Source organism: Nannospalax galili, unplaced genomic scaffold (genome assembly GCF_000622305.1).
Source record: "Nannospalax galili isolate Female #2095 unplaced genomic scaffold, S.galili_v1.0 scaffold646, whole genome shotgun sequence".
NCBI classification, from domain to species: Eukaryota; Metazoa; Chordata; class Mammalia; order Rodentia; family Spalacidae; genus Nannospalax; species Nannospalax galili.
Genome location: NW_008355279.1, coordinates 2,279,679 through 2,299,844, shown reverse-complemented (window position 1 = coordinate 2,299,844; position 20,166 = coordinate 2,279,679). Strand labels below are relative to the sequence as shown.

The following is a 20,166-nucleotide window of genomic DNA, read 5'->3' as shown; positions in this document are numbered from 1 at the left end:
TTTCTTTGTGTGTTCTTTAAATTCACTGAAATCTTTTATCATGTTTGTAATTGTTCTTTTGAGTTCCATGTCCTGCATTTTCTCTAGGGGGTTCTCACTGTACTCCTCTAGAGGACTATTGGTATTTGGTGGGGATATGTTATTTTGGTTTTTCACACTACTATTTTTTCTCTGTGATTTTGACATGTGAATTTCCTTTGTAGTTTCTGTTTCTTGTGTGAGAATCAAGCCTTCAAGTTTAGGTCTGCTTCTTTTTGTGAACTTTATGTGTCTTTGTGGTTTACTTTTTGGGCATGAAAAGCTGGTTCCTCTAAGCTTCCGGTTCTCTCTTTTGATTTTGTATTGGAGTGGCCAGATTGCTTTTGTCTTCAGGAGTTCCCACAGAGGCCCAAGTCAGATGAGGATCAGATGCTCTCAGGCTTTCTCCTAAGGTCTGGATCCCTCCAGGAAAGATTTTGGCCTCAGGAATTTGGGGGTTGGACTGGCCTGGGGGCCAAGTCCAGAAAAGATGCTTGTCTAGGGCAGCTGGTGGCCGTGCCACCCAGAGACGCAAAGGAAGATGGGGCGGGAAGTGGTCCCAATGGCTCCTGGGGACTGCACTGAGTAGCTGGGTTGGTCTGGGTGCAAAGGATCAGGAAGAGGAAAGGTCAGCCTGGCATCCAGGAAAGAGGCTGGTGGGTCCTGAAGGCCCAGGGAAGTAGAGGGAGGTGAGGGCGGGGCCAGGCCCAGAGTGCTCCTGGGGACCAGAGGAGGAACCGAGTTGGTCTGGATGCAAAGGATCAGGAAGCAGTGGTGGTTCCCCAAGTGTCTGGGGCACCAAGAGAAGAAATGGGACAGGACCCAGGCTAGGAGGAGAGACCCATGGGGGAGATAGGAGGGTGAATGAGGCTGGGGGAGTCAAGGTGTGGAGGACCCAATTGACTTACCGCGCAGAGAGGCCTGCCTGTCAGAGAGAGGCTTGAGGGTCATGCAGGCCCAGGGAAGCAGAGCTCAGCTACCTTTCTTCTACAGTATAGGTCCCCTGGGGATGGCATTCCCCACAATGGCCTGGAGGCTACATCAAACATCAGTTAAGAAAATGCCTCACAGTCATGGCCCCTGGCCAGTTTGATGGAAGCTATTCCTCAACTTCTCTCTTCTCAGATGATTCTAGCTTGGGTCAAGTTGACAAAAACTAACCAGGACAGAACCCTTGGAATCAAAAGCCTAGAGGATAAGGTCATGAAAAGATGCTCAATATCATTAGCCAGTGAGGAAATAAAATTTGAAGACACAATGAGATACCCCTTCCCAATCACTAGAAGGGCTATAATTGAAAAGGTTAATAACAGTAAGTGTTGACAAGATATGGGGAAATTGTAACTCTCAAAGATTATTGGTGGGAATGTAAATGTTACATATTCCAGGTAAATGAAAAGATGTCCACTCAAAAATTATACATCAATGTTCATCTCAACATTCATAGTACCCCAAATGCAAAATGTTCATCAACTGATGAGTGAAGAAACAGGACGTGGTATATCCATACAGTGGAATGTTAGACATAAAAAGAAATGGAATACAGGAGAGGATGATGAAAATGTTCTAAAAATAAGTATAATGACAAAAAAATCTGAGGTGTGTATGTGTGTATTTAAGCATATGAGTTATAGGTAGATAAAGCTGTTTAAAAAGTTAAAATAATGAAATAAATCTAGAGTAGAGATTGGGAAAGTTTTTTAAACCTCATCACTAAAATGGGGGTTGGAAGAGGTAAAAAGTGCTTTCTTGGAGTGTTTCAGCACACCAGCAAGATCAGGGACTCCAGCTGGGTGATCATCTAAATTTGTAAACCGCCAACTTCTGGATGGAGAAAAATAGGTTTCTCATAACATAAATGATGATGATCAAATATTTCATAGTTATTGATTCTTGTATTTTTAACATTGCATGATATGACAAGTTTTCATCTAAAATATGAAGCCATCCCAGCACTTATGAGACAGAGGTAGGCAGTGCTCTGTGATCTCTACAAGTTCCAGGCGAGCCATGGCTACACAGAGAGACCCTGTTTTACACACACACACACATTTTCATCAGGACAGTATCACACCCAAGGGAATAAAATGCATTCTAGGAGGAAGGCTTCCTCTTTTTACACAGAAAGCATAGTTATTATATATTACATAAGCAGATACCGTATATCTATGTTATTACAGGACCATAGACTAAGTGATCAGGGGAAAGCATCCAGAAAGGGACATGGGGGTCCACAATATTCTCATTCCTCATCCACATATACTATGCTAACACCATTCCTGCTGGCTTGACTGAAACACTGTAAAAACCAAAGGATTCAACTGTGAAGCTCATTCATGCTTCTTGAACTGCTCTCAGCCACCAGAATTTCCAGGTTTTCTATATAAAATATTGGCTTTTGTTGTCTTACCTGTGTCACTTGGGAAATCTCTCTTAAACCAAGAAGTGGTATCTTGAAACCAAGTAGTACAACTTATCCCAGAACTACAAGGAGATGCAGAGCATTTCCCTATGTATTATACCTCTGTCTTCCCTCTCATACCCAGTTCTACCCCTCAAATATGACCAGTGGCTTGAAAGTAAAACAGGCAACACCCCTCTCTTTGCTCTATCTATCCTCCTTCCCCTCCCTCCCCACCCCACCCAGGCATCTCCTCACCACTGTCTAAACAGGACTTGCCAGGAAGAGTCTACCTGAAGTTGTGAGATGTATACCATCCTCTGAACCCACAGACTTTTTATTTCTCTTTTCTTTCTTCTCTTCAACGTTTACCGTTTCTTTTCAGTCCCTTTCTGTAGGTCCACTGGTCTATTCAACCTCATTTGAAATCTGAAAAGGACTTGATTCTAATTTTTGACACAACATCACACTGCATCAGACAAATGTCTTTTTGCATCCACTGTGGAATACAAAACTTTGACTCCTAGTTGAGAAATTTCAGCCATCAGAGAGACAGTAGAGGTGATACCTGCCTCAGCTGTTGGGGTGATGGAGATGGGGTGGAACAGATCAGACATGGCCACTGGCCTTTGCTTTCTGACCCTTGGTCCTCCTTCCAGGATGGTTCCCCCTACTTGCATCTGCATCTTTGGTTTGCCTGGGGATCACTGGGTCCAGCAGAGGCACAGTCTTACCCTGCCCTGGAGCTTAGATAGACACTTCCGGTATAGAGAGGCTATATGATTCCTCCTCGTCAATGACTGTCCTAACACTTCCAGGTGCTAAAATCTCAGGGCCCACGTTCTCTGTTGTCACTCCTCATTTCGGGACCACCTCTTCATTTGCTCTCGGCATCACTTGAGACATCAAACAGAAATCTGTCTGCAACAGTTTACCCAAGTAGGAGGTGCTTCTCTGGCCCCTACATCTCAGCACAGTCAACACCATTACCCATAATCCAAGTGTCTTTTTTCCCACCATAAGTACTTTTTTAAGATTCCAGTTTCCAATGAATGCTTTCATGCTTTTCATCCAATATTGATCCTTATAATCCACTCATTTCTGCTCCCAGTGAAATTCACAAGTTCTCCTTTGCTCTTTACAGAGTTGATTTTGAATGGTAAACTTATAAATGAAAGAAAACAGCCCAGCCTTTTTATACGTAATAATCTAACATCTTACCGCACAACCATCTTATCTAACAACTTGAAAGCAGTAAGGGGAGAAAAAAGAATTTCAAAATTTTCCCCCAACCAACTTTCTGAGTTTTATTTCATTCAGCTATATACTTTAAATGAAATTATTCCAGGATATAAAATGTTAAGCAAAATATAAATGCATTTTGGAACAAAGAAAGGACCAAGATGACAGCTCTAATTTGCATGCTGTACTGGGTAATTATTTTTTGACCTACTTTCACAAAATTTCAATGTGACATAAAATAAACTCTGCTGTCACAACTTTCCATTCTTCCTACAGTCTTGAAGCATAGCTGGTGGACTTCCAGGAAAAAGAGCTCAGTTCTAACCAACTGGCTGTGCAAAGCACAGCAGAAACAGCTTCATGTCCCAGATTCCCCCTCTCAAGCACTCCTTTACAGAACAAATATTGAGTGCCTTCTGCATGCCAAGCCCCACCCTTAGATAGCAACCTATTTAAAAAAAATTTTTTTAAATATAGGAAAGAGAGTATTTTAAAATGAAATGGAGATTGTCTTTAAAGGTTAAAAACTCATTCAATTTTATGTCTTATAGGGTTTATACTGAGCTCAGTATTACTGTATACAGTATACAGTATAAGTGTATTAGTTCAACTGTGAACCTAAAAATTTACAGCCACTTTTGTAAAGAGATGTATCCTTGCTCTGGAAATTGTTACTGAATATGTTAAAGCTGTAATGAAATGCTTCTAAAAAAAAAAAAAACTTGAAAATAAAGTTTGAAAATTAAAAATAAAAAAGACATGGAGGTCAGAAGAGGCCATTGGATCCCCTGAAACTGGAGTTATAGACAGTTGTTAGCTGCCATGTGGGTGCTAGGATTCGAACTCAGGTCTTCTGCAAGAACAACCAGTGTTCTTAACTGCTGAGTCATCTCTCTAGCCTCAATATCAACATATTTAAGAATATGTTCATTATCTTTAAACTTTTACTTGAAACTTTTGCTTTTTTAAAATCCACAATGACTAGTAATTTTTTTGAGACAGTGTCTCATATATCCTAAGTTAGCCTTGAACTCCAAATGTAGTGGAAAATGACTTTGAATTTCTGATCTTCCTGCCTCTACCCTGAGTAGTAGAATTACAGGTGTGAGCCATCATGCCTGGCTTATGTGGTGCTGAGAGTCAAACCAGGGCTACATACACGCTAGACAAACACTCTTCCAACTGAGGTACTTCCTCAGCCCAAGGACTAGTAAGTCTTGTTTGTAGCAGTTTTTTAGCAATGATGACCCCTTCTACATCACTTCACATCCCCCAGATGTCTGCCTCTGCCCTTGACCACCTCAGAGTCTGGCTGGCAGGTGTATAAATGTAGACCAAAGAATAAATTTAGTGAAACCTATAGGAGAGAAACATACATGTGATGTTTTCAGGGTCTTCTGTACTACTTTAAAAAAAAGACTTCAGTGGTCTAACCTGGGAACCTACTTGAATCCTACTAGGAGTCTATAGAGCAAACAGAAATATTTCCCTCCTGCCTTGTTTTGCGTCATTTGTAAGTTCAGAACTGCATACAAAAGTACTGATATACTTGGTGAAAGAGTCTTATTACTTTATATCCATTCTTACACAAAAAGCTATCTGAGTTCATTTATACACTGAGGTCATTTTCAACCTGAATAACTGAATTGTTTTGACAAAAATCACATGCTTTTCTGAGAATTCCCTTTACTTTCTTTTCATCTAAATTTCTTTTCTTTTCACATTGGGTTATTGGTACAAAACAAAACAAAAAAATAAAAAATCCAGTAGTCACCATTATTTGTCTTAGGTCATTCATAACTCTGTCCAAAGTTTGAGCATACTCTTTTCCTTTATGTTCTTCTCTCTAACAAAGGTCATCTGATTTAAGCTGAAGACCTTTGGTTTCTCCAAGAGGATGGTCCTCACACTGAGAACTGAGGCTGCCAACTTCGTAGCAGAGGAATGGGAGAGAAAGTGTCTCTTCTCAAGGTGACCACAGTCAGTGATCTGCTGTAGGCACACAGCAGATCAGCCTAAAGTGGAGACGTGAAACAAAGCACAGCGCCCGCACACACTGCCACCAGCTGTCCCCTGGTGCCACTGAAAGGCCTTGGCTGCATGCACAAATGTCTGCATTCTCTTCTGCTATACAAAATGTTCTTACCCTAAAGAGTAGAGGCGGCACTGCTTGTTGCGGATTTGATGAGCTAAGCCAAACCTGTCATCAAGACACACCAGCCAGGGCTTCTTTGCAGGAATCGAGTCAGTAGCCAGGCTATCTGTGCCCATATGATCGCATGCAATCTGTAAGGATTGGAAATCAATATGAATAATTTAAAATGTTGGATGATAAATGGCAGGTAGAGACTTAACTGCTTTCCCCATCCCTGAAAACCATAACAGGAGAGTTATGTCCTCCACTGCTAACTACTCTCCTCCCCAGGGAAACACAAGACTGCTGTAAAATGTTCAGAGGAATTTCAATTATATGCCAGATAAGAAGTAATGCCATGGAGACTCAATGCAGGTTTGAAGGGGAGTTAAGGGCTGCTGTCGCCATTTGCTCAGATTGAAAACTGGAAGCAAGGATTGGGGGGGGGGGACGGGTCAGGAGGCTGCGGAGAGGTGCGTTTGGGGGGAGCTGGTGAATGGAAGTTGATAGAAGATCAGATTAAGAAGGGAAACCAGAGAACAGGGCAGCATGACTAGTGCAAGATGTGTGATATGGGGCTAGAGAGATGGCTCAGTTGTTAAAAGCACTCCCTGTTCTTGCAAAGGACGCCTGTTCAGTTCCCAGCACCCACATAGCAGCTACTAACTGTCAGTAACTCCAGTTCCAGGGTCTCTGATGCCCTCATGTCTCTGCTGGCACTGCATACATGTGGTATACCTACATATATGCAGTCAAAACACTCATACACATAAAAGTAAATATATTTGTTCAAAAGATGTGTGATATGGGGCTGGAGGGATGGCTCAGTGGTTAAGAGCACTAGCTGATCTTGCAGAGAACCCAGGTTCAAGTCCCAGCACCCACATGGCAGCTAACGACCATCCATAACTCCAGTTCTAGGGGACTCCAGCGCCCTTTTCTGACCCCCATGGGCATTGCACAACATGGGTACACTTACATGCAGCCAATACACTCATACACATAAAATAAAAGAAATAAAATATTTTTTTAAAAAATACGTGTGATACAACCATAGGCACATATCTCAGAAGGATGTTCACAGTTTATCTGTGACTTATTCAAGCAAATATGGTAGGAACACTGAGTCAGAAAAGTAACACCTGTTATTCCAGTAGATAGCTGATCTTGGGTCTAGTGCCGTTCCTAGGCAGTACCTGTTGTTAAGACAGGATTCTTTGTGATAATCTGCTCATATGAGCCAGCTCCTGAGAAAGAAGGCAAGAGCCCCAGGCAGAAAGAACTGCCCAGATAACCGAAGCACTTCTCCTAACTAGTCCATCAAAATTAGGTAAAAAAAAACAAAGGGAATGTGGATAGAAGTCCAACAGAAAGATGCTCTAATTTCAAGTTCCAAGCAAATGAAGTTCATAGGGACGGTGGCTTGGGTTTGAGCTTGCACAGCCACATATTCTGAGGTTCAATGCTGTCCTTCATTGGTAACCAACAATTGATTTTCTCTTCCTTAAGGTATTCTAGGGCCAGTGAGATGGCTCAGCAATAAAGGCCTGCCACCAAGCCTGATGGCCCGAGTTTGATCCCTGGGAAATTAAAAGTGATAACAGCCAGGTGTGGTGGCACAATCTCAGCACTGGAGAGCTGGAGGCAGAAGCATTGGAAATCTAAGATCATCCTCTGATGTATAGGGAATTTGAGGCCATCCTGAGCTATATGAGACCCTGTCTCAAAAAAGCAAGCAAGCAAACAATGAAAACAAGGGATTTTTCTTTCCTTTTAATCCAGGATCATTCCACTTCTCTGTCTCCAATCACTGTTCAAAAGGAAAAATAGTGATAGGAAAATAAAATTGAATCATCTCTCAAGCAATGGCTACAGACTACATGTGCTAACAATGTATCAGCATGTGAGCTTGTATAATTCATCTTCTCGTTGGCCAGAGAGAAATGGAACTTCTGCCTCTGTCAGCCCACCTGCTCTTCCCTACCCACCCAACGGCAGGGAAGTGGTCAGTCTAAGTGGTCAGAGCTCTATGAACTCACTGGGCCCTGATCTTCTGGTAGAACGATTACTTTGTCTTGAGCCTGGCACTCTGTTCCATTCCAGTCTCCTACAAGAGGCTGATCTTTAAGGACAATTCTGTGGGTCCTAGACTTCCCAAGCCTGAGCCGTTTGCTCCAGGGCAGATTCCTGGAGTGTTTTTACTAAACTGCTTTGAAGATTCCCTTTGCTACTGTTCTTTGTGGACACTTTTCCCTAAGACCATCCATGATGACATATAAGATATATTCCTGTTTACCTTCCAATGCCATCAAAACCCCACTCTCGCCTCTGCCGTAGTGTTGCTTAAGATGTGGTTAAACTGATGAAGAATCACCTGGAGATTTATTCATAGCTAAAAAGATAGGGTTCCATTCCAGATCTTCAAAGGATCAGAATCTTCAAGACTGATATGTGGGAACTTGTAGTCTAATTAGCTCCCCAGGGGTTCCTAAGCAGAGGTCCTTAGAGTTTATTGGAGGGTTTGATCTTTTGCAGAGTCCTAGATAAAGAGACCCAATATGATCTCACTGTGTCTTAGCAAGTTAAGGAAGGAGATGAGATCTGGGTCACAACTTTCGACTTAAAAGCCTCTCTGACCCCCTAACAAAGGAACAGAGGGGTTGGCAACCACAATTAACCAATGACATCCCAAAGTAAGGAACTAAGGGCCAAGAATCAGGGCTTGGAGGTCCAGCTGTGCCTCCTTTGCTGAATGAAGCCATGGTCTAGGGTCTGCTCTAGTGAAGATGACACTTACCTAATTCAGCACTTTTTTTAGTTTAAGATTTCATCTTGGACAGATATACTCCTATCAGAGAGATATTCTTTTCCATTCCTCTTCCTCTCTTAGCTCAAAAATAGAGCATAAGAATAATCCAATTTTAACTATTCATTAACCATTTTATCGACAGACATTAGCTTTTGAAAATAACTAAAAGTTCTCCATAAAATTCTGCTCTTAAAAATTAATTAAATATTGATTTTTTTTCAAACTTTCTGGTTAAGATTTATAGCCAGGGTTTCAATAAACTCACTTGCAAGCAAAATAAGTGAGGGCAGCGACTTCAAGCTGAGCTCCAGCTGAAGTAATTATATTCTCTGCCTGCCTAATTCCCCTTGTAATTCTAGCCATATAAAGTGAATTAGGTCTGGACAAAGGAAAAGAGACTCCAGGAAAAAAAATGCTTTGTGAAATTGTTTTTTTTCAAATTTAGCTTAAAGTAATCTAATGTATTTTCATTTCATTTTGAATCCCAAAAGCTTGAATAGCAATTCTACCAATCCATGAACAGGATGTGGCAAAAGGAGTCCTTAAAATTCGGAGACTTTTGGCAAGAATCCCTTAACAATTAACTGTATGTTTATATGTTTCCATTATTTTGAAAAGCTCAAGGGCAGAAATGATATTTTGCTGTTTTTCTTTCTCTTCGTGTAAATATAATAGACGCTATTGTTATAATGTTGCAAAGTTATAATCTGTGTCTCCAGAGCCTGAGTTCTTAGGTTATTTTTACAAATAGATGGTAGATAATTGGAGAGATGGATTATAGATAGGTAGGCAGTAGAAAGAATTCAAAACATTTTTTTCTTCTTTAGAACAGTCACCATTGCTTAGATGAATTCTGTACTGCAAAGCTTGCTTCCTGAAGGCATATGGTTTGGGGGTTGCCATTAAAAGCTGGCTCTGGAGCCTTTCCTCAGAACAGAGCAGCGTGCTTATGATTTAACCATTTCCTGTTAGCAGCCGACTATATTATCGACTGCAAAACTCTGCCATGTAATCATGGTCTTTTATATTGAGAAAACAACATTGCTAATTATACTGAGCTGGATGCTCTGCGTACTCTTGTCAAATGCCATATCCTCTGGTATTACATCAAAGCTGCAGGGCTCCAATCATGTTAGTCATTGCAATGCATAAGTCCAGGGGCACTGTACCCATGGTTGTCTAATGCCATGTTGCCCCATGTGCCTCTATTCCCAAACTCCTCTGGCTAGAGAGCCTTCTCCACCCATCTGCCCACTTTCTGTTAGAGGACATCTTATTTATCACTGGGGGGCATTTTATTCAGATTTGCGATCTCAGAGACCAGCAGAGTGCCAGACACTGAGCAAGTGCTCAACAAATGCTTCTCAGGCTGGAGAGATGGCTCAGTGGTTAAGAGCACTGGTTGCTCTTGCAGAGGATCCAGGTTCAGTTCCCCAGCACCCACATGGCAACTAACAACCATCTGTAAGTCCAGTTCCAGGGGATCTGACCCCCTCTTCTGACCTCTGCATGACATGGATGCACTTATACACACACAGGCAATACACTCATACACATAAAATAATAATAATAAAAGCTTCTTGTACCAATGCATAAAAAAACTCAGCCATGAGCATATCAAGTGCTGGGCCTTACTATATAAGCTTCAGCACAAATTTAAGGGAAAAAAAATTTAAACAGCATAAAGGCATTCATTTTAGTACTTTCTGGGGTTTTGTTTCCAAGCTTGCTATGACTCACCATTGCTAACAGAAAATTTTAGGTAACAGTGACTTTAATGTTCTGCAAGTTCTGCAGGCTTTCACTGTAGAGGTGACTTCTAAATGAAGCATAAGCCAAAAAAGCACCCCAAAACTCTGAGTTACACAGGGAAGGGGTGGAAGCAATGTTTGGTAAAAGAATCTGACAATGAATCAGTGTCATCTGTGATGATACCCACTTGCTGACCTCCTAGGAATCTGGAAACCATCCAAGCACAGTGCTTTTCCTGGATAAAATGGGTCCTGATTACAGACCATTGTGAGGTCTGCAATCTATCATAGTCTTTCTGAAGGACAAAAATCCTTCCAGGGAGTCTTGAAGGAACTCAAGACATTCTACCTCAAAATACGCCAAGTTGACAAAATTATTACCTCAAGTTGCAATCACTTGGGAAACTATGACTTCAGAGAGAGTCATTTGGCCTGACTTTTCCTCCATGTAAGAAACTATAGATTCTTCAGGATGGGGTAGCCTTTTCATACCAAGGCCCAGAAATAGCCTTGATTGCCATAGACTGGTAAGTGGGACTGCAATAAGATGGAATAAACAAACTTTAAAGTTACCCCTAGCTCCTGCTAATGCTTGAGGTTCCACTGCCCCACCCCCAACACATGCCATACATCAGTGGTAAAAATCCCTAGAATTTTCCTGTCTGAGCAACTTGTTCCTTCACAAGTTTATTGTTCTTCATCTAAAAAGTATGAGAGCATCATGCTTTGGTCATTTCTTTACTGAGACAATCTCCATGTACATATGTTTAGCAAAGCATGGCTGCTTTGCTCTAACTTACCACCTCCTGAATTAATTACGATCCTAGGTCTAGGATCACAGTTAATAGCAGAACTCGGGGAGATGGAAAGAACTTTCCCCTACCACTTCAGCAACCAAATCTCTACTGTTGCACTCAACAAGCTGCATAATGATTATGCATCCACCTATCTGTCTTCACAGCTCATTCTGTAGCTCCTTGAGGGGGAGACTGCACCCCCAGTGTCTACAGCAGTCCCGGCATATGTAGGTGCTCAAAAATACTTGGGTAATGACCACCGTTCTCTACTTTCTGTGTAGCACAAGATCACGGAGGACACTTTGGAGACAATTTGGTCCAATTCCTTTCTTCTTAGGATCAGAACAGGGATAGCTACGGAAGCCAGATCAATTGTCCAGGTCCCAACATTAGCCTACATCACGTCAAAGGGAGCTTCCTTTTCCTTTTCTGAGACTTTTTTTTTCCTCTCAGGCCATAGTTCACAAGAACAACTCAAGAAAAGTCTGAAATGACCAATAAATGCTACCATCTAAGTAGATATCCCTTATATAAATTACAGAGCATTAACCTAAAAAATATGAAATTTGGAGACTCACATTCAGTAAATTAATTTTGGAGGGTGAAGCTCATAGTTCTCAAATTCAGTTTATAAATTTAATAGCTCTCGTTTTTCTCTAGGCCTTTAAGAGCTTTGTGAAGTTATAATTAAAAGCTCTAGCCACCTATCCTCCGTGTAAAGCCAAACTGTAAAATTAAAATTTCAGTATTTTAATTAAGCCTGCATAAGTCCACCAAATTAACTTGCAGTAGCCCAATAAGATAAAATTGTGTAAAGTACAGGGACTGAACTAATTTATCATCCCATTGTCAAGGATTAATTCCACAAGCTTTTATTTCCATGTCTAGGTGACAAATATTAAAATTCCCATGACTGTCTGGCTGTATCATATAAGAAATGGGACTTTTACTCCTAAAGTAGCCCTCTAAAAATAGAGAAATGAGCCAGACACCGTGGCACACATGTAATCTCAGCACTCAGGAGACTGGAGCAGGAGGATCTTGAGTTCAAGGCCAGCCTGGGCTACATAGCAAGAGCCTCTCTCAAAAGAAGACAGGGAGGGAGGGAGGGACAGAGGGATGGAGGGAAGGAGAAAAGGAGAAGAGAAGGATACATGAAGAGAGAAAAGGAGGAAGACAGACTGGGCTAGGATATATTTTCTCCCACGGTTCATAACCAAGCTTTGCTATCAAGGAGGTTTAATGCAATGCTAAGAGCCAGTGGACTGAAGGAAATAAGGATCGAGCCCCTCTAATCACCCCCTAGGCCACCCTTGCCCCAGAGCAAGTCACAGGGTGGGCCTGTGCTCAGTTCTTAGCCACAAAATATTCTAATTCACAGGCACCTCTCAGTTCAGGGCCAAGTGTCCCTTGGGCCTTGATCTCATCTTAAACCTGCCTTTTCCCTAGGATCAGGCAACATGAGACTAAACCTTCTGATTAATGTATCAAGAGCCCTAGATTCTCCTTAATGGATGCTCTCTTGCCTGTTCAGGACATGACTCCACCTCACTCTCGAGCTGGGCAGGAGCTGCCACTGTGTATTAAGCCACTAATAAAGGCTGAGCTTACTAATGATTTAGGGCAATCCAAGGAGAGGAAAGTGAGTGCCGGAGTCATTAACATCTTACAGTTCTGTTCAGTTTCTGGCTCCCTTGCCTGGCCTGGCTGCTAAGCATCTGAGGCTGGGAAGCACACAGGTCAGGCAAATGCTTCCAAATGCAAATAGGAGTTTGAGCTTCCAGATGATGGTTTTGTTTTGTGACACACTTGACTGCCTACTCACGGGGACAAATCTGTCATTTCAAATGGCTTTCCAAAGCAATTTTCTAAAGTGACTCTTTAAAACACTTGGGGATGAATCATTAGAACATTCCAGGTTGATGAGAGTCCTGGAAGAAAGAAGATGATAAGTAAATGGAAGTCATCTTAAGCCTCCACAGGGTGGAGAAATTTGAGCAGCAGCAACTAGAAACCAAGTCCCTACCCTGTCCCTATCACTCACAACCTCCAGTCCCTGGGGGACAAACTCTTACAAGACTCAGTCAGGGTCTTTGACATTATTTCCAAACACATCTGAGGTGGAAACCCAACCTGAGTGGTGCTGATGTAGCTCAGGAACCTCGAGGCCTCTTCATCCAGGGACTGAGCAGGGCCTGCCCATGGCTGGAGCTCTATGTGCCACCGGGGACCCTGTGAGAGACAGAATGAACGAAGGTGGTTGGTAAAGATGAGAGAACGGGCAGGGCAGAGGGAGTATCAGATTGGGCCAAGGTTGCCTCAGCTGTCACCAAAACCAGTGCAAAGAGATGTTGTAATTTAAGGGTACATCAGTCACAGGAAGACAGAGTGTGAGAAAGTCAGTGCCCAAGTTCAAAAAGCTGGTGGCAAAGAGCCCTGGGGACTGTCTGGGCAAAGACAAACTCCATCTGACTCCATTTCTCAGTCCCTTAATTGTGGGCTTTATACCTACCACATGATACCTCTCTCCATTCAGAAGGAAAAGGTCCTTATCTACTATTTTTCCTAAGGGTAGAGCTTTGGAAATCTGTGCTCCTAAAGGACAGTTCTGAAGTTCACAGCACCATAAAGCTCAGGTGTTAACTTCATGGCAAAGAAACACACAGGCCTTTCTTTGGATATCTTCCTCACCACAGGGAGATGGGCAAAACTGCCTAACTGCTGAACTCCTGCACGTGGAACAAGGACCCTGAGCAGGCAGCCCCAGGACTGGGAGGGTGGCTTTGGGGGAGGCTGTGGGACAGCCTACACTTGCCAACAGGGTTCTGAGGTACTCCCACTAACAGATGGTTAGGGATGTGCTCTGAGTCCCATTTACAGCAAGGATGGGTGGCAGAAGGGCTAGAGAAAGCAGTGATCTGGAAGAAGCAAAGTGGGAAGGCCTCCAGGCAAAAGGAATCTCATCAGGAAATTTCTGCTGGAGCCCAAACCTCCATGCCTAGAGTTGTCACCATCTGGAGACCTCCCAGAGATTCCAAGGGGAGAGGAAGGCTCAGCCTGTAGGGTAGAGAAGCAATGGACGGCAGAAGACCCTCCTGCAGCTGGCAGGGTAAAGGACTACCTTCAGGAAAGACTTCAAGGGTCATGGAACAGGAGCTCCCGCAGAGTGGTCAGGGCAGCCTTAAGCCCACTTATGGTGAGGAAGAGGTCAGGGAAAGGCTCTGAGGACCAGATAAAAGACCATTCCTGTACATACAGTATTCTCCAGGCAGGCTTTGTATCAAGAACTATCTGTCATACACCCCCTCCCCCAAAAGAAACATTTAACCAACTGGCTATGAGACACATTAGTACAAATGTAATTGTTAACCCTTAGATGGAGGTGTCCTGGGTGACTCTGGATTAAACTGAAACAAGAAGTGGGGGTAGGGCAAGCAGATTACTCATTGTGAAGCTGGTATCTGGGTTTGAAAGAGCAATCCCTTACTGTGTGAGGATCTGAGATGCATGCAAACACTTTGGAAGTAATGAAATATTTAAAGCCTGTCATTGCAGAGCCCACAGGCTCAGCCCCGCAACAGCCTGTGCTGCTCCTGTAGTGATTTAGCACCCTGAAGCCCCTCTAGATTGAAAGAGGCTCTCTAACCACTACAAGCTGCCTCTTTCTCAGGGCTCCATTCAGGGGAATGTGGAAGCTCACTAGGGTCATGCTTGGCCTAACTCGATCTTGAAATTCTTCATGATTTTTGAACAAGAGGTCCTGCATTTTCATTTTGCACTGGACCTCACAAATTATATAGTGGATCAATGGGGCATGATGGCACACACCTATAATCCCTGTACTCAGGAGGCTGAGGAAGGAGGCTAGCAAGTTCAAAGTTAGCCTAGTCTATTTAATAGCTAATTTCAATTATCAGCTTGATGAGATCTAGAATCATCTGAGAGATAGGCCTCTGGGCATGTCTATGAGGAATTATCTTGATCAGCTTGATTGAGGTGGGAAGACCTGCCCACTGTGGGTAGCACTATTCCCTGGGCTAGGATCCCAGATGGCATAAAAAGGTGAAAGTAGCCGGGCGTGGTGGCTCATGCCTTTAATCCCAGCACTTGGGAGGCACAGGCAGGCGGATCTCTGTATCTTTGTGAGTTCAAGGCCAGCCTGGTCTACATAGTGAGTTCTAGGACAGCTGGGGCTACAGAGAGACGTGACTCAAAAAGACAGAAAAAAAAAAAAAGGTGAAAGTGAGCTGAGCACGAACACCCATCGCTCTCTGTTTCCTGACTCAGGTGCAATGTGACCAACCGCTCAAGCTCCTGCTGCCAGGACTTCCCCACCATGATGGACTGTAATGAACTATTATGAGCCAAAATAAACCCTTAACCCCTTAAGTTGGTTTTGTCAGGGTATTTTATCACCGCAACAGGAAAAAAATAAGACAATTACACAGCAAGGCTTCGTCTCAGGAAAAAAATTTATGTAGCTAGTCTCTTCTGTGAGGTGTCTTTGGTGGATACAGCCCTGTCATAGATTGCTCTTGTCCTGTGAAGGAAGAGCAGAGAAAGTCAAAGAATACTAGCTTATCTACCTTCTACCCCTTTATTTTTTTCTTCTCTGATTGATAATCATTGGGTTAATCACTATTTATTGGGTATCAGCACCTCCATGCCAGGCAATGGTAAATACAGATCTGAATATGACCTAGACTCTCTCAGGAGGTATAATGATCAGAAGAGAGTATCACATTTGTGCAAAATAACTTGGATATGGAAATAAGACATTTGGGAGAGTTATTCTTTTCAGAAAACTAGTTCTGAAATCACAAGTTAAACACATTTAAACACAAATGTCACCTTGTGTTTGGTCTTATCCTTTTCTGCATCACATGGAAAGATTGCTTTCCCAAGTTGCTGCAGCAGTTAGCACAGCAACACAGTGCTCCACGACAGCCTGTAAGACCTGGGGTCTATAACCTCCAGTTTACGCACAAGTGCCCTCAGCATTTAGTCTAGAAGTTTCTGATTGAAATGATGAGATTCACAAGTATGATTTTCCTCTAAAGCAGGGTTCAGCAAGCTTTTTCTATCATGGGTCAAATAACAAACATTTTAGACTTTGCAGGCCAGATGAACTTTGTTACAACCTCTCATCTCCTGATCTAGCTCCAAAGCAGCCAGACAGAATACAGTTAAGTGAACAAATGGTCCTTCTTGTGGCTGGTTCTACTAAAGTTCCACTTATGAAATCAGGCCACAGGCTGGATTTGGCCCACGAGCTGTAGTTTGCTGACCCCTGCTTTAGTCATTTCTAATGTGGAGGTCAGCTGATCTCTTCTAGAGAGAGTTTACTTGTAATAATGCAAGAGAATCAGATTGTCATATCTAGGCTAAATCAACTTTGTCATCTGAGTGACTTGGCAAGTATTCGGGACTCAGCAGGATACTGGGAACCCTCAAACTGACTAATAGATGAGAACGGCACAGAGACCATTTACAAAGGTCAGATTTAAGGATGTACTTGAGGAATAATGTGATGTCTGTGGCTGTTAACACCTGAGAGGCCTCTGAGACCTAGGGAAGTAGTATAGAGAGAGGACCTGTAAGAAAGGAATATAGCCAATCGTATTACACACTCCACCCTCTCTGTCCCATCCATCACTCTCCTGCCTCCAGTTGGCCCAATCCAAAGGGAGGGACTAGAATAGGGAAGCCAAGGCTGGTCCCTGCCATCAGTCAGAGCAGGAAGAGTAAAGCAGAAGTTCCTTTGGGCAGCAGCCATTGCAAAGAAGCACTGAGGTTTGATCAAAGAGTCATTCATTCATTCTGTGGGCATTTGTGCCTCATGCCAGGTTCTTTGTTACAAGTTAGTACAGGACACAGCTGTGTCACTCAATAAATTCAAGGAACTGGTTAGGGGCTCTGAGAGAATCCTCTTTAGTGTACAATAAGGGCACAAGGAAATTGGGGTATGTGAGTATTACTCCATAATACACAAAACACAAATAAAGATCATGAGGAAAGATTTCCATGGCTAGAAGCCCAAAAGTGCATCAAAGGTCTTTCAAGTAGTACTCAAGCTGGACTATTACACAAAAGTGACTTCACACATCAATAACTGTGAATCCTTATAGTAAAACATAGAATTACCTTAAGGTTCCACAAATAGTATCTTTCTGGAACCTGATATTACTCATTTCCAACTAAGTGTTGACCACAAAGAAGCTAAACACAGCTGTGCTGGTGGATAATATAAGTTGAGGTATCTCGGATGGAGGTCTAATAGAAACATACAGACAGCAAATAGATGCCCTCAGAAGTGCTCTGCTTCCTGCTTTGAGTAAGCTGTTTAAAAAACATTTCACAGAAAGCAGTGTTCTTATTGGAATCAATCTGACAGCAGGTCGTGATTATTTCCCCATGGAAACCACTAGCTTTTATCATCTCTTTCAATTATCATTTGTCTTAATTCTCCACTGCACACATCAACATAATGCTCTCCCCAAATTCCCACAAACAGAATTCTATGAGCACCTTCAAATACCCAAGCAAGTTTAAAAGAAAAGAATCAAACCCATCATTTTCTTTTTTAAAAAAAAATCATGATGATTATTTTACTCCAAACAAGTTCCTAAATGCCAGGTTGCACTATATGCCTATTATCTACCTACTGCAAATGTCAAGTGACCAGAATGTGGGATTGTGGATTCTCAGTGCCATCTGTCCATCAAATCACTCTTGAGACAGGTAAAGCAGTAGCTTAGCTCAAGGTAGCTGCAAGTAAAATCATTTCGGTTTGTCTCCATGTTTTCCCTCAAGCCTATACAGAAATGTCAAGTGGAACATTTTAATGAGTTGTCACACAGAGGACCCCGAAGGGAGGAAAGCCCCTTTTTTCCTTTGATATCCACAGTCTTGCCTCCTAAACCACCAGGCATTCACACAAGGGGGTTCCTCCATGTCAGATGAGCTTCTCAGGCAGGCAGGTTCCTGGATTTCCAAAGAAAAGCGGCAGCACTCTTGTTCTGAAAGACTTATTCCAAGAAATGTGTATTATAAGGGAGGCAGAAGTCTTCTTTACATAGAGGACATCAGGAGGTCCTATTCAAAAACAACCTATGTTGTTTGGTGGCTATTTTGTAGACATCTGAGGTTCTAGATCTCTAGATAGAAAGAGATCTGACTCAACAAGACTGCACTGAGCAAAGACAAGAGGCTTTTGAACATTTTTATCATTTGTGATTTCAGCATTAAATTTTGTTTCTTATTTTAAAAAAACCAAAAAAACAAAACTGGTTCTCGCAAAGCCAAAAAGCTGAATTCTAAGATTGTACTCCTAAAAGATACTGCAAAAATAAAAAGCAATTTTTTCAAATACTTCTTTGCCTACCATACGCCTACACTTATTAATTCAAGACATAAGCCTGGAACAAAACTGATGGTATATAAAAAAAAATTAAAGCAGGCCCACCCATGATCTAGAAAAGAAAGTCACTGACTCTGCCTTCTGCAAAAGCTTTTTGTCTGGAAATTTGAAATAACAGCTTTCTTCATGGGCAGTTTCCTCACCCTCATAAATGATCTCATTCAACCCATGAGGAAATTGTCAAACTACAAACAGTGACACCATCAGCTTTGAGATCTGACCTCACTGTGTTGCCTGCGTTGCTCTTAAGCTCACTATGTAGCCCATACTGGCCTTGAATGTGAGGTCTTCCTGCCTCAACCTACCAAGTGCCGGGAGTTACACGTCTATGCCACCAAGTGTGGCAGTGCAAACAAATATTATACAAACGTTTTTAAAATATTTTATTTATTATTTTTATGTTATGTGTATGAGTGTACTGCCTGCATAGATGTAAGTACATCTGTGTTATGCAATGCCTGTGGAGGTCAGAAGAAGGTGTCAGAGTCCCCTGGCACTAACTGGTTGTTAGCAGCCACGTGGGTGCTGAGAATTGAGCCTGGGCCCTCTGCAAGAGCAGCCAGTGCTCTTAACTGCTGAGCCATCTCTCCAGCCCCTACAAACATTTTGTTTATACTGGAGTAGGCAGGGGAAATAAAATAAGATGAAATAAGCCCATTCCTCTGTTTCAATGACACAGTTTCTTTGGGATGTAATGTATAATGAGTGATTTAATGATCAGTCTCTTTACCATGACAGAATATTTGAGATCATTATTATAAAAATCTTAGCACTCCCAAAGGCACATTCCCACTATTCCCAAGCTCCTGAAAGAACTGGTCATTTTCCACAGGGAGAGATGGGTAGCAATGGGTTCTGTACATTATGGGCATACCCGTGGAAAGGAACAAGGGTCCTTGATTCAAACTGCCCAAGGCACTGAGCCGAGTGTCTGTTGATGTGTTGATATAAGGAAAGCCAAGGTTTTCTGGGAGAAACAAACCAAAACAAGTAAAATAGATTTATTTAGCAATTTTGTGCTAATTAAGAGCATCTGTTAGTGGGCAGGGAACAATGACTGCAGGAGGCTGTTTATTCCTCTTCAGAAAATGGGCGGGGTGTTGCAGGAATTGCTGGGGGAAGGCGAGGCATACAGTGGTATCTGGACAGAACACAAATTTAGGCTCACCTGAGGGCTTATAGGCATCAACCCCCTATATTGCTGTGGTACCTTTAGATATCAGAGTTTCCAGACTTTCTGTAACTGTCTTGATTCTCAGAGTCAGCCCTGATTTTAAAAAAGCAAAGCTCAGTTACATGTTTTGTAGTGATACTTCAAATTCATATACCTTATCAAAACTTTCATTAAAATAAAAGGGACCTGAGTTGCAAGTCTGGGTCAGATGACTAAGCACACCCCAGCCACATGAATGCAGCAATGAAACCTGGATGGGAAGCCCAGAGCAGTTATTTGAGGAGTCTAAAACATAAGCACTTGCAGGCAGATTGGGGAGAAAGACTAGAATTCAAAGTAGTGCAGAGCTAGTAGTAAGCACCCAGTTGCTCTTCAGCGTTATCCTAGCCCTACTCATGGCTGCCTAGCACAGACAGCCCC

At 42.4% G+C, this 20,166-nt stretch overlaps 1 protein-coding gene across 2 annotated transcripts in view; it reads right to left on the bottom strand.

The window, feature by feature from the left end:
• Positions 1–20,166, bottom strand: part of Mettl24 (methyltransferase like 24) — a 116,777-nt gene that overhangs the window by 70,649 nt on the left and 25,962 nt on the right. Inside the window, exons 1-3 of one of the 2 annotated variants that reach the window (XM_029555746.1) lie at positions 15,597–15,670; positions 13,286–13,384; positions 5,808–5,947 (exon numbers count right to left, since the gene is read on the bottom strand). In XM_029555746.1, the coding sequence (XP_029411606.1) occupies positions 5,808–5,932 (125 nt within the window). In that variant the 5' untranslated portion in view covers positions 5,933–5,947; positions 13,286–13,384; positions 15,597–15,670. Of the gene's footprint in view, positions 1–5,807; positions 5,948–13,285; positions 13,385–15,596; positions 15,671–20,166 lie in introns of those variants that run through there. The other variant, XM_008852414.3, reaches the window with a different exon arrangement.